Source organism: Lepus europaeus, chromosome 5, assembly GCF_033115175.1.
Source record: "Lepus europaeus isolate LE1 chromosome 5, mLepTim1.pri, whole genome shotgun sequence".
In the NCBI taxonomy this organism is placed as follows: domain Eukaryota; kingdom Metazoa; phylum Chordata; class Mammalia; order Lagomorpha; family Leporidae; genus Lepus; species Lepus europaeus.
Window position 1 is genome coordinate 6,610,792 of NC_084831.1, and position 19,791 is coordinate 6,630,582.

Sequence of the window (19,791 nt, forward strand, 5' to 3'; positions counted from 1 at the left end):
TGCTATAGTGCTGGCCCCACAGTCAGTAAAATTTAACCCAGTCATTATTCCATTCAGAGATGCCCATCTTGAAGTACTCTAAAACTTCTAGGGGCCGGTGCTGTGGCTTAGGGGGTAAATCCACTGCCTGCAGTGCCGGCATCCCATATGGGCACTGATTCAAGTCCCGGCTGCTCCACTGTGATCCAGCTGTCTGCTATGACCTGGGAGAGCAGTAGAAATGGCCCAGGTACTTGGACCCCTGCACCTGCGTGGGAGACCCAGAAGAATCTCCGAGCTCCTAGCTTCAGATCAGCCCAGCCGCACCATTGCAGCCATTGGAGAAGTGAACCAGCAGATAGAAAATCTCTCTCTCTCTTGGCCGGCGCCGCGGCTCACTAGGCTAATCCTCCGCCTTGCGGCCCCGGTCGGGGCACTGATCCTGTCCCAGTTGCCCCTCTTCCAGGCCAGCTCTCTGCTGTGGCCAGGGAGGGCAGTGGAGGATGGCCCAAGTCCTTGGGCCCTGCACCCCATGGGAGACCAGGTTAAGCACCTGGCTCCTGCCATCGGATCAGCGCGGTGCGCCGGCCACAGCGCGCCTACCGCGGCGGCCATTGGAGGGTGAACCAACGGCAAACGAAGACCTTTCTCTCTGTCTCTCTCTCACTGTCCACTCTGCCTGTCCAAAAAAAAAAAAAAAAGAAAAGAAAATCTCTCTCTCCTGTCTCTCTGCCTCTGCCTCTCTCTAACTCTGCCTTTCAAATAAATAAATAAATCTTTTTTTAAAAAAACCTCTATAAATTAATCATTTAAGATGGAGGGAAATACAATTATTCAGCCATCCCACCGTTGTTGAGTTGATGCCATCCTAATGATGTCAAACAGTTCTCCCAGCTTAGCTCCCTGTGATCGTGTCTCATTGCCAGACCTGCACTGTTCACAGTTGTCTTCCAAACTGGCTTTCTTTCTTGCCTTTTACTTGAAAGACACAGGCCAGTTTTATCAGGTCTTTGGATCTGCAGATATATTCATGTTGTTGTTACGATTGCTGTGGCGGTCATTGTCTGGAAAGGCCCTCAGTCCTCTGTCTGTTTTCTTCAGATGTTGAGCATACTGGAGCCACCAGCGAGTTCTACGACAAGTTCACAATTCGCTACCACATTAGCACCATATTTAAAAGCCTCTGGCAAAACATAGCTCACCACGGCACCTTCATGGAGGAGTTCAAGTGAGTATGGGGCCCCTGCCGTCTCCGCTCGCTGTGATGGCACGGGAGCGCCTTCACTGCGCAGTTCTTCTTCGCTGCTTGGTTTCAGCCTCCCTGAAGCTCAGCTTACCGCTGAAGGTGGGCAGGTTATGGAATGTCCACGCCTGCAAGGTGTTTGGAGCTGTAGATTTGTCAGGACCCTGGGGGGGGGGGGGGGGGGATAGATAAATGCTCTAGAAAACACCGAGAGGATGTGCTGAGTGTGTTTCGGTGTTTCTGATGATCACAGTGGTAAGTGAAGTTGTCAGAGTGACAGAAATGAGATCTTACAGCCCTCTTGAGTGTGGTAATCAAGCTTTAGACTTAGAAATGCGTGGAGAACTTTAGATTTAGAAGTTTAATTTAGACAATTTAGAATTGTCATTTGAAGTGTCTTGGTTTGTAGTAAGGCCCTAAACTTTAACTGAGGACTTGAAATTGCAGTGACTGCCTGAACCTGGGTGTTAGTCATTACATCTGAACTGTCTGTCCGTGCCTCAAAAAGGAAGACAGGTGCAAGTGTTGAATGCGTGGTTATTCTGAGAGGACGCTTTACCCCATCCACTCGGACCTCCTGCAGCCCTGTTAGGTCTTTGATCTAGTTGAAGCTGTCACTTAAGAACCACGTCCTTATCAGTCACACGTGCATTGCTTTTCCAGCAGAGTAAACTCTTCGAGTTAATTCTTGGTTTCCATGAACTGCTCTTCGAGGCAGGATTATGTTCCAGCACAAGCCTGATGCTACATTAGGAGACCAGGCAGGCCCATGGCGTGCTCTGCGTGGTGCAGACTGGGAGGCTGCCCCGGAGGCCTATGGTTTCCTGGAGGCCCCCAGCCTCGTTCACCACAGTTCCTGGCTGCACGGTTGAAGGTCCTGAAGTGAGCTGCTTCTCCCCCACTACCCTGGCAGAGAGTGTGGCAGACTTAGGCCAGGCTGTGTCGGGTCACCAGCAAGTCCCAACTCACACCCTGCCTTCTCAGTATCACGGTTCCAGTTTTCCGTTAGCGTGTCTGCTTTGTGACAAGGAGCAGCTCTATCAGCTGACTTGTCTGACCTGTGCTTTCTTTGTGCGGCCGCGGGGCAGGGTGGGGGTCTGCAGTGGCGTCCTCTCGGCTTCGAACACTGAGGCGGCGAGCGGAGGGGCCAGGGAGCCTGCTCCCCAGGCCGGAGGAAGTCATCGTTTGCTGGGTTTCAGTGTGACTCCTGCTCTAGCCAGACGTAGGCTGCTAAGGGAGTCAGCTCACAGCATTCTGGACATCTTAGCAGTTGGCTCTCGTGAACGGTGCATGGTGGCTCCAACACACCACTTGCATGAGCTTGTTGTCACAGTTCATTAGAAAGGAGATCAAAACCTGGAGAGAGCTGTGGTAGTCCTGGAACTCATCTCCAGCTGGCCCGTGCCGAGGAGGGCGATGGTGGCCCTCGGGAGGAGGCCGGGGTCTCTGGAACCTGCGGGTGCTTGACCACATGCCCTGCGATTGCCTCTGCAGCTCCGGGAAGCAGTTTGTCCGCTACATCAACATGCTGATCAACGACACGACGTTCCTGCTCGACGAGAGTCTGGAGTCCCTGAAGCGGATCCACGAAGTGCAGGAAGAGATGAGGAACAAGGAGCAGTGGGAGCAGCTGCCCCGGGTGAGCACGGGCTAGGGCGCAGCTGCTGCATGGGCCGCACCTGGCACTCCACCTGTGGCTCTGGCAGCATCACCAGGATTGCCCTGCCTATGGGCTACCAAGTGCGGGAGGGAGAAAAGGCAGCATTTTACCTGAGGTGAAGAAGTAGACCGAGGGGCCGGTGCTGTGGTGTCGGGGGCTGGGCCTCCGGGTGCCACTTCCAATCCAGCTCCCTGCTGATGAGCCTGGAAAAGCAGCAGAGGATGGCCCAAGTGCTGGGGCCCCTGCATCCACATGGAAGACCTGGAAGAAGCTCCTGGCTCCTGGCTTCGGCCTGGCCCAGCCTCAGCTGTTGCAGCCATTTGAGGAGTAAACCAGAGGATGAAGGATATCTCTCCCTCTCTCCCCCTCCCCCCACCCTCCAGCTCCCCCACCTTCTCTCTCTGTCTCTATCTCTGCCTTTCAAAGGGTGTTTTTGGAGAAGAATTTATTTTCTGAACTGATAAGATTTGTGAAAGCAGCTAGGACGTAATCTGTTGAGTTCTGGCTGCTGGACAAGAATGTGACGGTGCGGTCGTCTGCACGCCGCTGTGGAAACCACGCAGGAGTCTGATGGCGCGCTTTCCTTCCAGTTGGTCTTGGGGTTTTTGGTTTGTTTTATTTTTAAGATTTATTTTATTTATTTATTTATTTGAAAGGCAGAGTTAGAGTGAGGGGAGAGAGTGAGCTCTTCCACCTTCTGGTTCACTTCCCAAATGGCCGTAACAGCCAGAGCTTGGCCAGGCAGAAGCCAGGAGCCTGGAGCCCCATCTAGGTCTCCCACATGGTTGGCAGTGTCCCGAGCACTTCAGCCATCTTCCACTTTCCCAGGCACATTAGCAGGGAGCTGGACTGGAACAGAGCAGCCAGGGCTGCCTCTGGCATTCACGTGGGATGCTGACGTCTCGGGCGGTGACTTAACCTGCTGCGCCACGACATTGGCCCCGGGATTGACCTTGGTGTTTCTGTTCAGTTATGTGAGCAGAGAAGCGGCCTGCTTGGCCAGGCTCCGTGGACACTCGGGCTGTGTCGGTGACAAAGTAGCCCGTGCCCAGCACACAGTGCAGCAGTCTGGCTGCTTCCTCAGGCAGTTTTGGGACCTTGGCAGCTACTGGGGACTTGATAGATTGGTTCACTCTTTCCCTGGTGTTATCAGACGCAGAATCAGAACTGCTCTCCAAGAGGGGTTCTCCTGCCGAAATGGGGAGGACTGCTTTTCCCGGGAGCGTTCTTGCAGCCACAGTATCGGGAGTTCTGACGTCATGGAGACATTAATGGAAAGCTCTCACCTACGTGTGCCGTGTTCATGAGAGTTTGACACCTCGTGTGGCCACACGGAGCTCACATAGGGCTTTGGGGCTTCGACCAGGTCCATGAGGGCTGGCTTCCCCAGACCCACACCCCCATGCTCCTGGAGCCCCTGATGGCAACACTGAGGTTCTCTAGCAAGCGTCTTTTTTCTCAGCACTGTACCGTACCCACCAGCATCCATCTGCCCACCCGTATCCACCTCTTCTGCCGCCTGCCACTGTGCCCTGGCATTCCCCTGAAGCTCCTGGCTTCTCAGGCGGGGACAGGCTGGCCGAGTGCCCCCCGCCTCCCCATCACAGCCCTGAGGCTCCCAGAGCTGCCTCCTGGGGCTTGTCAGCAGTGCCAGCCCTGGTCTCCTGGCCCCTTCCCGTCATGCTGAGAAGCACCTGAGGCAGAGGTCACAGAGCCCCGGCGCTGGTGTCCAGGGTGACCTGGGTTTGAGAACTGCACAGTGGCTCCAGTCATCACTCGGGTTGCCACATCCCCGAGTCAGAGGGCCTGGTTCACATCCCGGCTCCTCCACTACCTGCTAATGCATTCCTGGGCGGCAGCAGGGGACGACGGCTCAGGGCTGGGTCACTGCCACCCGCATGGGAGGCCCGGGTGGAGTTCTGGGCTCCTGGATTCAGTCTGGTCCAGTCTTGGCTGCTGTAGGTGTTTAGGCAAAGAACAAGAAGATGGAAAATAGTGCTCGCTCTTGCTCTCTCTCTCACGGCCTTTCAAATAAAATAAAATGATGAGGGCTAAGTAAAGTTTCCCAGGGGAAATGAACTTCCCTTCGCTAGCACCAGAGTGTGGCAGGTCCTCTGTTCTGTTCACTTACTTCATTCTGCGTGGAAGTTGATGGCAGCTTAGCACGAGGAAACCGAGCCTCGTGGGAGTTAAACGATGAGCCAAAGGCACATGCCTCCAGCTCCTAGAGTTCTGCTGCAGAGCAGTCGCCTCTTGGCCGGTGCTGTGGCACAGCCGGCGTCCCATATGAGTGTTAGTTCGAGTCCTGGTCGCTCCACTTCCGATCAGCTCTCTGCTGATGAGCCTGGGAAGGCAGAGGAAGGTGACCCAGGTCCCTGAGTCCGTGCCACCCATGTGGGAGACCCAGAGGAAGCTCCTGGCGGTAGCCTAGCCCAGCCCTGGTCATTGCAGATATCTAGGAAATGAACCAGCAGATGAAAGATATCTCTCTCTGTCTCTCCTTCTCTCTCTAACTCTGTCTTTCAGATAAAATAAATAAATCTTAAAAAAAAAAAAAAAGAGGTAGCCTCGCGATCTGCAAGATTTGCCGTGCTGGGCTGTGGCCTCGTTCATAGGGTGGGGACTCTGATCGCACACTTTCCCAGTCGGAGCTGGCTGTGGTTTTCCCTCCTGCGTGGCATTTCAGGGGGCAGGTGACCGGTGCTGAGGTTCACTTGGCTCTGTTCGTGTTTCCTAGGACCAGCAGCAAGCCCGGCAGTCCCAGCTGGCCCAGGACGAGCGTGTGTCCCGCTCTTACCTTGCCCTGGCCACCGAAACCGTGGACATGTTCCACATCCTCACCAAGCAGGTCCAGAAGCCGTTCCTCAGACCCGTGAGTAGCCCCTGGGGCGTCTGTCCTGTCTGCCGGCAGCCACTGCCCAGCTCAGTGTTGAAGCCTGGGGAGTTCAGTGTCACGGTCACAGGTGCAAGATGTCCTGTACTGATCTGCTTCCCAGTTAGGCTGGTCGACACCCGCAGGACTCTGCTGGTAGACGAAGGGACAGTCTCTCTAACGTCAATCCACAGTGTGTGCAGTCGCTCCCACGATGACTTCATCCACTTTGTGCTTAAACAGCACACTGGATCGTTAATGCAGAAGTTGGGACGTATTTTACCAGCGTTGCTTCCCTCCCATATTGTATTTATAGGAGAAGTATAAGGTGACATGTTGGAAACTGGAGGACGTGGACTGGAACAATTCTCTCAGATGTAGGTTTGTTAAGCTTGGGAAGCCAGAGATGAACGAGAGCCGGCAGGGTTCATGGTAGATCAAACGTGGTCAGTGTTCGACCTTGACACGATTAAGGTGGCCCAGGCCCTGTTTCTGAAAGCGAAGCTGAACGATACAACTGCCCGCGTCTGCCTCAGTCCCCCAGCCACACGGCAGCGAGGGACCCGCCTGGGGTCGGAACTGTCTGCTGTGTGGAGAGGGGTTTCTGTTACCATGGGACTGGTGTCCTCTGATTTTCTGTGTTCCCACTTCTCTCCACCCACGGCTGAGCTGTGTGCGCTCGAGGGAGGGGCTCCTCCTCTCCTTCCCTTCCACCTCCCACCACCTCGGCCCGAGCGGAGGGAGACCTGACCCCCGAGCTCGCTGGCTCCCTGATGGAGGAGGCTTGCCCAAGGGTCCGCCTCACGGCTCTCCTGTGAAGGCCAGCTTAGAGGCACGGTCTCCCGCGGCTTCTCACCTCGGCCGTGGTGGCTTGAGAGAGCCACAGATGACTAAACCCCTTGGAGGAGGCCACAGCTGGCTGCAGGCAGCATCCTACCAGCCCTGACTCTGGACCCGGCTACATAGTGACAGTGCTGTTGGAAGAAAGGAACTGTAGCAGACAGAAGCAGGATCACCAGAAAGCGTGTTTCTAGCTCTGAGTTCTTCATTTTTTTTTCTTTTTTATTTATTTATTATTTTTTTTTTTTTGACAGGCAGAGTGGACAGTGAGACAGAGACAGAGAGAAAGGTCTTCCTTTTGCCATTGGTTCACCCTCCAATGGCCGCCGCGGTAGCGCGCTGCGGCCGGCGCACCGCGCTAATCCGATGGCAGGAGCCAGGTACTTATCCTGGTCTCCCATGGGATGCAGGGCCCAAGCACTTGGGCCATCCTCCACTGCACTCCCTGGCCACAGCAGAGAGCTGGCCTGGAAGAGGGGCAACTGGGACAGGATCGGTGCCCCGACCGGGACTAGAACCCGGTGTGCCGGTGCCGCAAGGCGGAGGATTAGCCTAGTGAGCCACGGCGCCGGCCTGAGTTCTTCATTTTTAAAGGAAGTGATTAAGAGCTTGGTATCTTCACATCAGTTAAAATAAACTTTTCAAGGCCTGCTTGTAGACTCGAGCCACGCCCACGCACCCCAGCCCTGTCCTGTGGCCCCCAGTCCTGCTCCCACATCTGCTGCGATGCTGCTGTGTCCTGCCCTGCCCATCTTCACCTTCTTTACCGCCTTGCTCGAAACTCTGCGGCTTCAGAACCCTCACCATGTGTCCCGTCCTGAGTCCTCTGTGTCACGCTTTGTCGACAGCCAGAGACAGGGACGAGTGCTTTGTGCAAACCTGCATTCTTGAAAAGCTGAGCCTAAGCTAAAGTTCGTGTGGCTCCAGTCACTGCAGTTCACGAAAACCTGTTCCCGCCGTGTTTGCTTTTCTGCTCTGAGCCAGGTTGCCTGTGTGGGGTTTGCTTAGCGCACCGCCGGCCCGTGGGTCCTTTACTCTGACTTCCCAGCTGTCTTGCTGGCGAGATTTGAAACTACTCGACACCCATTTTCTCTTCTTTGCTTCTGTCCTCTCTGTACTACACAGGGACACCCCTGGTCATATAATACTCACCCTGGTGACCCAGGAACAGACGCAGACATTTTTCTGACAGTGGGATTATTCACATTTTCCCATTTTTACCTGTTTCTCAATGAATTTGGAGTTTTATCATGAAAAGCATCCGAGAGAAACGGCTGGCCTTTTGTTGCTATTCATAACCATCGCCAGCTGCCACGTTGCCTCCAGGGCTGGGGTTAAGGGGCGAGCATTTGCCTGCCCTGCCGCCCTTCCTGGGCCGCGCCGCGGAGTGCGTGCGACAGGTTTCTTCCTGTGGTTCACTGGGTGGGAGCTCGGGGTCTCAGCAGCCTGACCTGTCCATCGTCCTGTCATTTCCTAGGAGCTCGGACCCCGCCTCGCTGCGATGCTGAACTTCAATCTTCAGCAACTGTGTGGCCCCAAGTGCCGTGACCTGAAGGTTGAAAACCCTGAGAAATACGGCTTTGAACCAAAGAAGCTGCTGGACCAACTGACGGACATTTACTTACAGCTGGACTGTGCGCGATTCGCTAAAGCCATTGCTGACGACCAGGTCAGCGCCGGGGTCGCAGCCCTGTCAGAGCGAGCCGGGGTTCAGGCGCCGAACTGGGCAGTTTGGTCTCAGACCCTGTGCACGTGCGTCTCCGCCCGGGCCTGCGTTTTCCCGCCTGCCATTGTGGCTTGCAGTTTGTCCTTGTAGCTGGCAGTGGTGACCACGGGCCGGGGGCTCGTCTGCAGGGAACGGAGACGGTCGGTCGCTTCCCCTTTGAGGCTCCCCGATCTCTCCACTGAGTTACTGGGTTTTTTATTTTTATTTTATTAATTTTTACTTATTTGAAAGGCAGAAAGAAACAAATAGATCTAGTTTGCTGCCCAGATGACCACAACAGCCAGGACTGGGCCAGGCCAAAGCCAGGAGCCAGGAACTTAATCCACTTCTCCGGCAGTGTAGGGACTCAAGTCCTCAAGCTGTCACTGCTGCCTCCCAGGGTCTGCGTTACCGGGAGACTGGAACTCGTGGTGCCAGGACAAGAATTCAGGCACTGTGGTGTGGGGTGTGGGCAGCCCAGGTGGCATCTTAGCCCCACACCAAATACCAGTCCCTCCTGACCCCAACTGAGTCCCCCTCCCCCCCACCTTGCTAAGGACCTTATTCAACAAATCCGTTCCATTCCCAGAGAGCCTGATTCCCAGGGAGTCCAGACCTCAAGGCGCCTGCTCTAGTGCTGCCTTTATTTTTATAGTCTCCGTGTAACGGCACCTGTAGTGTTTTGTTTGTTTTAAATTTGTATTCATTGACTTGAGAGGGAGAGATCATTCGTCCTCTGGTTTGCTCCCCAAATGCCCAGGCCAAAAGCGAGGAGCCCAGAGCTCCATTCAGGCCCCCAGGTCTGTAGCAGGGGCGCAAGCTCTTGGCCATCATCTGCCGCCTCCCAGGAAGCTTCCCTTTCGAACGAGGAGCCCGGGCACACAGAGGCTGCGGGATTGCTCACGGTCACAGCAGGTAGCCTGGGATGGGTGCAGCGTTAGTGTGGCCTTAACCTGTCCTCTCGGCCTCCCCACTCCCTACCTGCCATGCCCAGAAAGTCTCGTGCGTGTTTCGGGGTCTCCATGTCCATCCCACTGCTTACCCGAGCGCTACTTCAGCCTCAGGCTGCTGGTCAGGAAGCACTGGAGAAGCTGCTTCGCTCATGTCCCGCCCAGAGGAGTGCTGTTCGGACAGAAGACTCAGAGCTCTGTTTTCTAAGAAAAAACTGCCCTTTGGCTTCTGACAATGCTTACTACACTGCTGTATCTCAGACGCGGACTTACGAGCCAGCTCACTGGTTAGAGTCGCATTTTTGGGGGGTGGAATGGCTGACGTTTTCCGAGGCTAAGTGCTTGTTACCGCGAGGAGGTCGTGGTAAGGTGGTCTCGGCCGTGGCGGTAGCAGTGCCTGCCCCAGCTCCCTCTGTGATCCCCGTGTGTTTTTGCCCACCCCACACTTTAATCTTTGACCTGGCTCGCCTGGTTCGTAGTAAGTGGAATTTTTCTGAAGTATTTCTTGAATTGCTGTAGCGATTTAGCTTTCAGACACTCTCCTAGGGATCCAAGAGGGTGCCTTTAAGGTTACTGCCAGCCCAGCCCCCAGCGGCCCGTTGCCCCTCAGTTGCATGGTTGTAAGGGAACGGGGGTGTGGAGGGGCAGACGGAGCATGTGCACTTAGAAACTGAAGTTAAAAATAAAAAGGTTGGGGGCTTGTGTTGTGGTGTCGCGGGTAAAGCCACTGCCTGCTCCATGGGCTCCCGTCTGGGCACCAGATCGTCCCAGCTGCTCCACTTCCAGTCCGGCTCCCTGCTGATGGCCTAGCAGAGCCACGGAGGGCGGCCCAAGCGTTTGAACTCCTTGCCACTCACGTGGAGGCGCAGACGAAGCTCCTGAGTTCGGCCTGGCCCAGGCCTGGCCATTGCAGCCATCTGTTACGTGATTACATACAGGATCTTAAGCAATTTTAGGGCTGTGGGGCGGGGGAGAGCACAGATGGCTCGCGCGGCGGCTTTCCCTGCTGCCTGTGCTTGCCACCTAACAGCCATCCTCGTCTCACGTCGCCTTTCCTCGTGCGCAGAGATCCTACAGCAAAGAACTGTTCGAAGAAGTGATTTCCAAGATGCGGAAGGCAGGGATCAAGTCCACGATCGCCATCGAGAAGTTTAAACTCCTGGCCGAGAAGGTGGAGGAGATCGTTGCCAAAAACGCCCGCGCCGAGATCGACTACAGCGACGCCCCGGATGAGTTCAGAGGCAAGGAGACCCCTCCGCCTCCCGGCCCTCGGCCTGGACGCCTGGAGCGCGGCCCCTCCCTCCCGGCCGTGCCGTCAGTGGTGTCAGCCCGCGCCGGAGCTGCTCTCTGGGACCCTCGATCTGAAATGTGCCTGGTTTTAGCTCATAACCCGGAGGTTTGAACAGCAGCAGAGAGGAGTTCCTCCCTCCCGAGGGGCGCTTTCCCCGTGCGTGCACGCGGCAGCGAACGTGCCCTTATCTGGTGCAGGTTTCCTCCCAAACTCAGGGGCCCACGAGTGGCCCTTGGATTGCTCCTTGCTGGGAGGAGGGGCGTGGCCAGTTGCAGGCTGTATTCATAGGTGATGTGTCTCGCTGTGTCTCTGCAGACCCTCTGATGGACACCCTGATGACTGACCCCGTGAGGCTGCCCTCTGGCACCATCATGGACCGCTCCATCATCCTGCGGCACCTGCTCAACTCCCCCACCGACCCCTTCAACCGGCAGCCGCTGACCGAGAGCATGCTGGAGCCAGGTAGGGGAGGGTGCGGCCGGGAGGAAGCCGGCACAGTCGTGTTCCAGGGTTCATTGGGGAGTTGAGCAGAGTGCCTGGGTTCATTACTCATAATCCCAGCCTCCTGCTGTTGCACACCTGGGGGCAGCAGGTGATGGCTCAAGTATTTGGGCCCCTGCCGCCCACGTGAGAGGTTCAGACTCAGTTCCAGGCTGCTGGCTTCCGTCTGGCCCAGCCCTGGCTGTTTGAGGGTGTTGGGGAGAGAACCTGCAGCCAGGCGATCTCTGGCTTACTCCGCCTCTCTGCCTTCCAGATACAGTGCACTGGGTGGGCACTGGGGCAGTGGGTCAGGCTGGGACACCACACCCCAGATACAGTGCACTGGGTGGGCACTGGGGCAGTGGGTCAGGCTGGGACACCACCCCATATCGCAGTGCATGGGGTCAAGTCCCACCTCCCCTGGCATCTGGCCTCCTGCTGACGGGCTTGGGAGGCCACAGGGATCGCTCCAGGACTTAGGTCCCTGCATGGAGCTCCGGGCTCAGTCCCAGCTGAGGCACTGGCGGAGTGAGTCACTGTCTCGCTTTAGCTTTCAAATCAATAAGTAAATAAAACTTCGATTTAATGAAAGTGTTTTTAAAATCTATAAAAAGAGAGATGACTAGAGAGAAATTATCACATCCGGAAACTAGCCAGCTTAGAGCGCTTCTTGTGGGAGAGGCCCGGGCACCCTGCCCCGCGCCCGCCCGCCGCGTGCTGACCCTGCCCCGCCCTCCTCCGCAGTGCCCGAGCTGAAGGAGCAGATCCAAGCGTGGATGCGCGAGAAGCAGAACAGCGACCACTGAGGCGGCCCGCGCCACCCTCTGCAGAGCGGCCGCGGCTCCTGCGGCCCGCGCCCTCGCGCCCCAGTGACCAAGCGGCGGCGAAGGCGAGGGCCGCGGGCGGGAAGAGGAGCCGGTTCCTGTACATATATTTAAGGGACGGCCGCGGCCGCGTCGTTGGGAAGCCTGGCCCTCCGGCGAGCCTCCGCGCAGAGGCGTGGGCGGCGCCCCTTCCTCCTCGTCCTGTCCATTGATTTGATTGTGATTCGATGACCCTGGACACGCTGCTGCTAGCCTCGGCACACGGCCGCGGCTCGACCCCCGCTCCTGCCCTGCCCGCCACGCACGTACCTGGGAGAGAACTGTGCCTGCGTCAGAGTGTTCGTCCTGGGCCGTATTTTTATATCGCAGTCACATACTTGTTTTTTTAATTGGTGTTAGATGACATGATTAATAAAAAAGAGGCAAGATATTTTCAGAATTTGAATTTCAGGTTTTTTTTTTCCTTTGGAAATGTCCCTTTTGGGTTTGTTTTTCATTTTCGTTTTTTTTGTTTTTGTTTTTTACGCTCAGCAAAATGGAGAGAATCCTGGCGCTGTGGTCCGCGGCGTGGGCCCTGTCTGGGAAGGCGGGGACCCCGTGGCAGTGCGGGGCGGTCGCGCGCAGGACTTAGGGATTTTTGGGGGGAGGGACAAGGGTTGGTTTGAGAGCTGGAAGCCTCTTCTGATAAGTTCCTCGCCCCTGGCGTGAGTTCAAGCAGGGTTCCTTTTGAGGTTTGGCCTTACCAAAGCGAAACAGGTGCCAGAGTCACAGGGGAAAACACGTGTGCGCGCACGCACACACACACACACACACACGAGCCGAAGACTTTTTGTATTACTGCTCCTGACTCAACATACTTGAATCCCTGGATCTCCTCTGGGGTACAAGAGGATTTGAAACCGTAAAGTGTTCTGGAGAAATTAAGTCTACGAAAACATTCTTTCATTTTCTTTTCCTTTTCTCCCCTCCACAGACAATGTCCTCTGTTCAGTCCCTGACGCTGACTACAATAAATGGCGATACACATCCAGAAGCACCGTCCTGAGTCTGTTCTTTGGGGGGCGCACAGGGGCGGGCGGTGAGGGGAGCACCTGCGGCAGCCAGTGAGGCGCGGCTGTTTGTAACAGCGCACTCTGCCATCCGGGTCATTCCACGGCGTCACGTCCAGTGCTCGTTCCACACTGGCTTCAGTGGTCTGCCTCTGTCCAGTCCTCACTCCGTCCTAAAGATCTTTTCCCTGACCACCTAGGTCTTGGTGAAGTCCCGCCCATCTCAGTAGCATTTCTTCAGAGCTCTGGTTCACAAAACCAGTGCTAACAGCACTTACAGAGGCTTTTTCCTCGTGCCCAGGCCATCATGGTGGTTGGGTTCCACCCTCCAGGAAGACTTGAAAGTAGGCCCGGGTGTGGGATGGGGAGAGGCTCCACGACTTGTCCAGGGTCGCCTGGCTGGGTAGCTGGGACCAGGTGCCCAGGAGCCAGAGCCTCTGCTCTTTGCCTCTGTGTCTAGTCCTGCTCTGGAGCACGTTTGGATTAAATCGCTTCTTTCCCTCCAAAATGTATTCCTTATACGATATATTCATTATAGCGATGGAAGTAAGCAAGTGAAGAGAATGAAAATCACCCGCGAACAGGCACAGGGGGTTAAGCCAGTTTCAGGCACCCCCATCCCATATCAGTGTCAGGTTCAAACCCCAGCGACGCCACTTCTGACCTGGCAACAGGAAGGCAGCCGGCGATGGCTCAAACATCTGTGTCCCTGCCGACCACACAGACCAGGATGGGGCTCCTGGCTCCCAGCTTCCGCCTGGCACCCACTTGAGGGCATTTGAGGAGAGAACCAGTGGGTGGAAAACCAGTTTCTCTCTCTCTCTCTCTCTCTCTCTCTCTCTCTCTCTCTCTCATTCTGTAAAATAAATACACAAATTTTTAAAAAAATCTCTGGGCTGGTGCTGTGGTGTAGCCGGTAAAGGCACTGACTGTGATGCCAGCATCCCGTGTGGATGCCGGTTCCTGTCCTGGCCACTCCACTTCCGATGCAGCTCCCTGCTAATGCGCTTGGGGAAGCAGCAGAGGATGGTCCAAGTCCCCAGGCCCCTGTGCCCACATGGGAGACCCCAAAGAAGCTCTTGGCTCCCGGCTTCAGGCTGGCCCAACTCTAGCCATTGTGGCCATCTGGGGAGTGAACCAGCAGATGGAAGATTCTCTCTGTAGCTCTGACTTTCAAATAAATAATAAATTAAGTCTTTAAACAAAATAATCCCACCATGAGCATGGCTGAGTTTACTTTTTACTAAGCTGCCATATGTGTGGGCCTGTAAAGTTAATGGTATTTACTGACATTTTGCCTAATTCGGTTCATTTATTTATCTCAGGAGTGTGTGTAGCCTTGTCTGCCCTCCACCCACACTGCAAACTCCTGGGAGGTTCCAATTCTGTCCTGTTGAGTTCACAAGTTTTGTTTTTGGAGTTTCAGTTGCTGTTTGGTAGAGACTTGTGTTTGCCTTCAGTCTGTTCATTTTGGATATTAAATTCCAGAACATTCTAAAAGGTCCAGGCTAAAGGGTCAAGCAGGAAGAGAGCCTTGGGTGGCCGGCAGAGAAGTGACCGGGAGAGGAAGGTGACCTTGTCCTGAGCCTCGCTGAGATGTGGCTCTCAAAGAGTTGAGAGAGCATCTTTTGGAAAAAGGTGAACACATCGCCTTGTTCCCCTTCTGTAAGCATGGCGTTCGGCATGTGACTGCCTGGTGTTTGGGTTGGGTTACCGTTCGTGGTCGGGGGAAGGAAGCGTCGCGGCCAGTGTTGGGCTGAAGGAAGCCATCCAGGGCTGACGGATGCTGCTTTGTGTCTTGTGGATGTTCTGTGAGCAAGCCACTCTGACACATAAGGTCACTTAATATAAAGGATGAAGGAGATAGGGTAGCGGCACGGGGGGTCAAGTCTGCCTGGGCTTTTGAGCCTGGTCCTGCCACGGCTCCTAATGTGGGGCCGTTCCAGAATTTTCCAAGTCCAGAATTCTTCAGAATGGCCAAGGGGAGTCAGAGCAGCAGCACAGTCTGGAAGGGGTGAGGGGAGACCTGCAGCTGAGGTCAGGGCTGATGTGGGGGTGGGCTTCCTCTGCAGGAATGGCAATCATTGGGGGCTTCCGAGCACAGAAGTGACAGGTTCTCCCCCCTCCCCAGTGAATGAATGAAAGAGGAAGGGAGAGAGGCAAACAGCGAGTAAGCTCGCATCGCTGGTTCACTCCCCAAACACCTGCAAAGCTGGGAGAGCCAGGAACTCCCTCTGGATCTCCCGTGGGGTGGCAGGGACCCAGTCACACCCCGGTCACTGTCACCTCCCGGGGTCTGCATTAGAGGCCGGGGCCGGGGCTGGAACCTGGGCACCGTGATGTGGGATGCGGGTGTGTTCGCTTGGGGGCTGAGCACCTGCCCCAGCCAGTTCTAGCATCATTCCAGCTGCTGTTTTGAGAAAGGAGGACGGGGAGAAGCAGAGAGCAGCTGTGTTGCCAGTGGAACCACTGGGAGACAGCCAACAAGACCGGACTCAGAGCAGAGCGACGCAGCAGGCCTGGGGTGCACTTGGAAGGTGGGGCTGAGAGGTCGGTGGGTGGGCTGAATGTGGGGGAGACCCGACAGGGCCGAGGACTCCAGCGTGTTTGGTCTGAGCGCCCTGGAAGGCCGGCGTCATTCACAACAATGGGGAGCACAAGAGGAGCAGGTTTGGGGCGACATCTAAGGAAGTCAGGGTTGCACATGTGAGGTTTGAAGGCCTTTTTCTTAAAAAAAAATAATAATTATTATTTATTTGAAGGCAGAGTTTACAGAGAGAGCGAAGGTGAAACAGAAAGAGAGATCTTCCACCCACTGGTTCACTCCCCAGATGGCCGCAATGGCCCAGGTTGGGCTGATCTGAAGCCAGGAGCCAAGAGCCAGCAGCTTCATCTGGATATCCCACAGGGATTGCAGGGACCCAAGGACTTGGGTCATCTCCCTCTGCTTTTCCAGGCCCATTAGCAGGGAGCTGGATCAGAAGAGGAACAGCCGGGACTGGAACCGGCGCCCATATGGGACGCCAGCCTTGCAGGCGGCAGCTTTACCGGCTGTGCCACATTGCCAGCCTCCTAAGGCCTTTGAGACGTGAGATGTCCGGTGTCTACAGCAGGAAAGAGGTCTGCACCAGAGGTTTCCTTGAGGGTCAACAGCGAGTGCCTGGTGGTGAATCAAAGCTGTGACATTAGAATCACCCAACCAGGTAAGACGCGAGCCAACCCCAGGGCCAAAACCCCTTCCAGAGCACTGTGCTGCCTCTCTGACTCCCCTCTCTGGCTGTAATTTTACTTCTCAAATAAATAAAACCTTTTTTAAAAGGGGGGCAGTGCTATGGCATAGCAGCTGAAGCCACTGCCTGTGGCTCTGGCATCCCATATGGGTGCCGGTTAGAGTTGGCTGCTCCACTTCTGACCCAGCTCCCTGCTAGTGCACCTGGGAAAGCAGTGAAAGTGACCCAAGTCTTTGGGTCCCTGCACCCACATGAGAGACCCAGAAGTTCCTGGTTCCTGGTTCCTGGCTTCAGGTCAGCTCAGCTCCAACCATTGCAGCCATTTGGGGAGTGAACAAACAAATGGAAGACCTCTCTCTCTCTCTCTCCTCTTTATAACTCTGCCTTTCAAATAAATATTTTTTTTAATACGCAGTTATTGTTGCATGAAAAAAATCACTCAAAAATTCAATAACTCAATAAAAAACATCAGTGATTTTATCATCCAAAGTTCTAGAGATTCCAAGAGCAAGTGTCCATGAAGATCAGGTCTGTGACGACTCTCCTCACGCACACCACGTAGCGATGGGACGGGCACGAGAGAACCACTGTGGACGTCCCAGTTCAGACCGCGGAGAAGCGAGAGCACAGAGCAGGCGTGAGCCCGTAGGAGCTCTGACCCAGCCACGCACCTGTCCGCCAGGTCCAGGTTCATTCCATCCCACAGCTACACGCTCTAGCCTCTTGATTTTTTTTTTTTTTTGACAGGCAGAGTGGACAGTGAGAGAGAGAGAGAGAGAAAGGTCTTTCTTTGCTGTTGGTTCACCCTCCAATGGCCACTGCGGCCGGCGCATCGTGCTGATCTGAAGCCAGGAGCCAGGTGCTTCTCCTGGTCTCCCATGGGGTGCAGGGCCCAAGCACTTGGGCCATCCTCCACTGCACTGCCGGGCCATAGCAGAGAGCTGGCCTGGAAGAGGGGCTACCAGGACAGAATCCGGCGCCCTGACCGGGACTAGAACCCTGGTGTGCCGGCGCCGCAAGGCGGAGGATTAGCCTGTTGAGCTAGCCTCTTGATTTTTAAAAAAGATTTATTTATTTGAAAGGCAGAGTAACGCAGAGGGAAAAAGAGAAAGACGGGGCCGGCGCCGTGGCTTAACAGGCTAATCCTCCGCGTTGCGGCGCTGACACACCAGGTTTTAGTCCTGGTTCGCGCGCCGGATTCTGTCCCGGTTGCCCCTCTTCCAGGCCAGCTCTCTGCTATGGCCCGGCAGTGCAGTGGAGGATGGCCCAAGTGCTTGGGCCCTGCACCCCATGGGAGACCAGGAGAAGCACCTGGCTCCTGGCTTCAGATCAGCACGATGCGCCGGCCGCAGTGGCCATTGGAGGGTGAACCAACGGCAAAAAGGAAGACCTTTCTCTCTGTCTCTCTCTCTCTCTCTCTCTCTCTCTCTCTCCACTCTGCCTGTCAAAAAAAAAAAAGAGAGAAAGACGGAGAGAGAGCCACCTGCTGGTTCAATCCCCAAATGCCCACAGCAGCAGGGGCTGGGCCAAACCAAAGCCAGGAGCTCGGAACTTCACCCGCTTCTCCCACTTCTCCCGTGTGGGCGAGGCCAGGGCCTGAGCGTCCGTGCATCGCCGGAGGCCGGACTGAAAGCAGAGCAGCCAGGCTGAAGCCGGCGCTCCCGGTGTGGGGAAGCGGCGTCTGGACCGGCTCGGCTCGGAGGCTTCCCCTGCGCCACGGCGGTCTCTCCTCCGCCCGACCCCCTACCCACCCCGGCTTCTTGGGTTTTCCTGCCTCTGACCCTTCTCTTCCTTTCACATAAAAAAACTGAGTTTGCACCTGGGTGGTCTTTTCAGTTTGTTTCCTGCTCATAAAAAATAAGTTAGGATTCAAACATCTTCCATGTTAAACTCTCTGTCCCATTTCATTTAAACTGAAGGTGCTTTTCCTTTAAAAAAAAAAAAAATTATTGGGGCTGGCACAGCACAGTGGGTTAACACCCTGGCCTGAAGCGCCGGCATCCCATGTGGACGCCAGTTCGAGACTCGGCTGTCCACTTCTGATCCAGCTCTCTGCTGTGGCCTGGGAAAGCAGTAGAAGATGGCCCACGTGCTTGGGCCCCTGCACCCGCGTGGGAGACCTGGAAGAAACTCCTGGCTCCTGGCTCCTGGCTTTGGATCAGCACAGCTCTGGCAGATGCATCCAATTGGGGAGTGAACCAGTGGAAGGAGGACCTCTCTCTCTCTCTCTCTCTCTCTACCTCTCCTCTCTTTGTGTAACTAACTTTCAAGTGAATAAATAGGTCTTTAAATAAATAATTTAAAACACATTTATTTAGTTGAAAGGTAGAGTGTCAGAGGGCTGAGAGAGAGAGAGAGATCTTCCATCCACTGGTTCACTCCCCAAATGGCTACAACAGCCAGAGCTGGGCCAGGCTGAAGCCAGGAGCCCAGAACTCCATCCAGGTCTCCCACATGGGTGGCCGGGGCCCAAGCACTTGGACCATCCTCTGCTGCCTTCCCAGGCACGTTAGCAGGGAGCTGGACGATGGCTGGGACACGACACTGGCCCCGCGGCCGACGGCCCCTCACCAGACCCATTTTCTTAAGAGGCCGTGGGCTTTCTGTGAATCTTCCTGGAGTTCATCAGACGGAAGCCATGAGCACGAGTCCCTTCCAGGGAAACGCTTCCCCAGCTGGGGCCTCTTCTGAGGCTCTCAAGTCTCCCTGGGGCGTCGTGTTCTTGGCCCTGGCTCCGGATGCTTTCCTGACAATGCTCTGCGTTTGATTCCCGCCCGGAGCCATTTCTTCATTCCTGAATCGCCTGCCAGCTCCTCTCACATTTTTCCGTAAGCAATGAGAGGAAGCCGCGTGGTCCTTGTATTCGTGTGCCTGGAAATCTCCCCATGCGAATCGCTGAAGGCCCGTGGATGACAAGGGTGACCGACAGCACCGCGGGACCCCACCACGGAACGCGGGTCCCCTTCCTGCAGAGGCCAGAGGCACGGACCCACTGTCCTTAAGGCCTCTCCAACCATCGCCTCCAGCTCTTGTGTCTTCTGCCTGCCACCCAGTCCCCAAACCAATGCCACCTGCGTCACGCTTTGTCACAACAGCGCGCCCTGCCCGGGATGGAGATCTTGCTGTTCAGCAGATCTCCCCAGTTCAGCGGGTTTGTTGTCGCTGATACAAACCCTGGGAACTTGCTCCAGCCACCACGAAGTATGAGGCCTACGAACAAACGCAGAAAGCCATTTTAAAAATATTTATTTTATTTGAAAGGCAGAGTTACAGAGAGGCAGAGAGGCATAGAGAGAAAGAAGTCTTCCATCTGTTGGTTCACTCCCCAGATGGCCACAACAGCCGGACCTGCGCTGATCTGACGCCAGGAGCCAGGAGCTTCTTCCAAGTCTCCTGCGCGGGTGCAGGGGCCCAAGGACTTGGGCCATCTTCTACTGCTTTCCCAGGCCATAGCAGAGAGCTGGATCAGAAGAACCCTTTCAGTTTCAAACAGAAGCCACAGTGTGGCTGTCCTGTGCGTGAGCCAGCGACCTGCTCCCCGAGGCAGACTGACGTTCCGAAGAGCTGTGTTTGGCTGACAGGTTGGGAGGCTGCGAGTCCCCAGGCACGGTGCAGGCTCTGGCCAGGGCCCTGACAGATGGCAGGAGCACATGTCTGGGGAGAAGGTT

General features: G+C 55.6%; 1 protein-coding gene across 1 annotated transcript in view; it reads left to right on the forward strand.

Moving 5' to 3' along the window:
- UBE4B (ubiquitination factor E4B) overlaps positions 1–12,877 on the forward strand; it is a 130,059-nt gene extending 117,182 nt beyond the window's left edge. The window contains exons 21-27 of the mRNA XM_062190413.1: positions 1,081–1,207; positions 2,717–2,861; positions 5,620–5,754; positions 8,072–8,263; positions 10,316–10,490; positions 10,856–11,002; positions 11,765–12,877. Of these exons, the coding sequence (XP_062046397.1) occupies positions 1,081–1,207; positions 2,717–2,861; positions 5,620–5,754; positions 8,072–8,263; positions 10,316–10,490; positions 10,856–11,002; positions 11,765–11,826 (983 nt within the window). The 3' untranslated portion in view covers positions 11,827–12,877. The remainder of the gene's footprint in view (positions 1–1,080; positions 1,208–2,716; positions 2,862–5,619; positions 5,755–8,071; positions 8,264–10,315; positions 10,491–10,855; positions 11,003–11,764) is intronic.
- Positions 12,878–19,791: the final 6,914 nt, after the last annotated feature.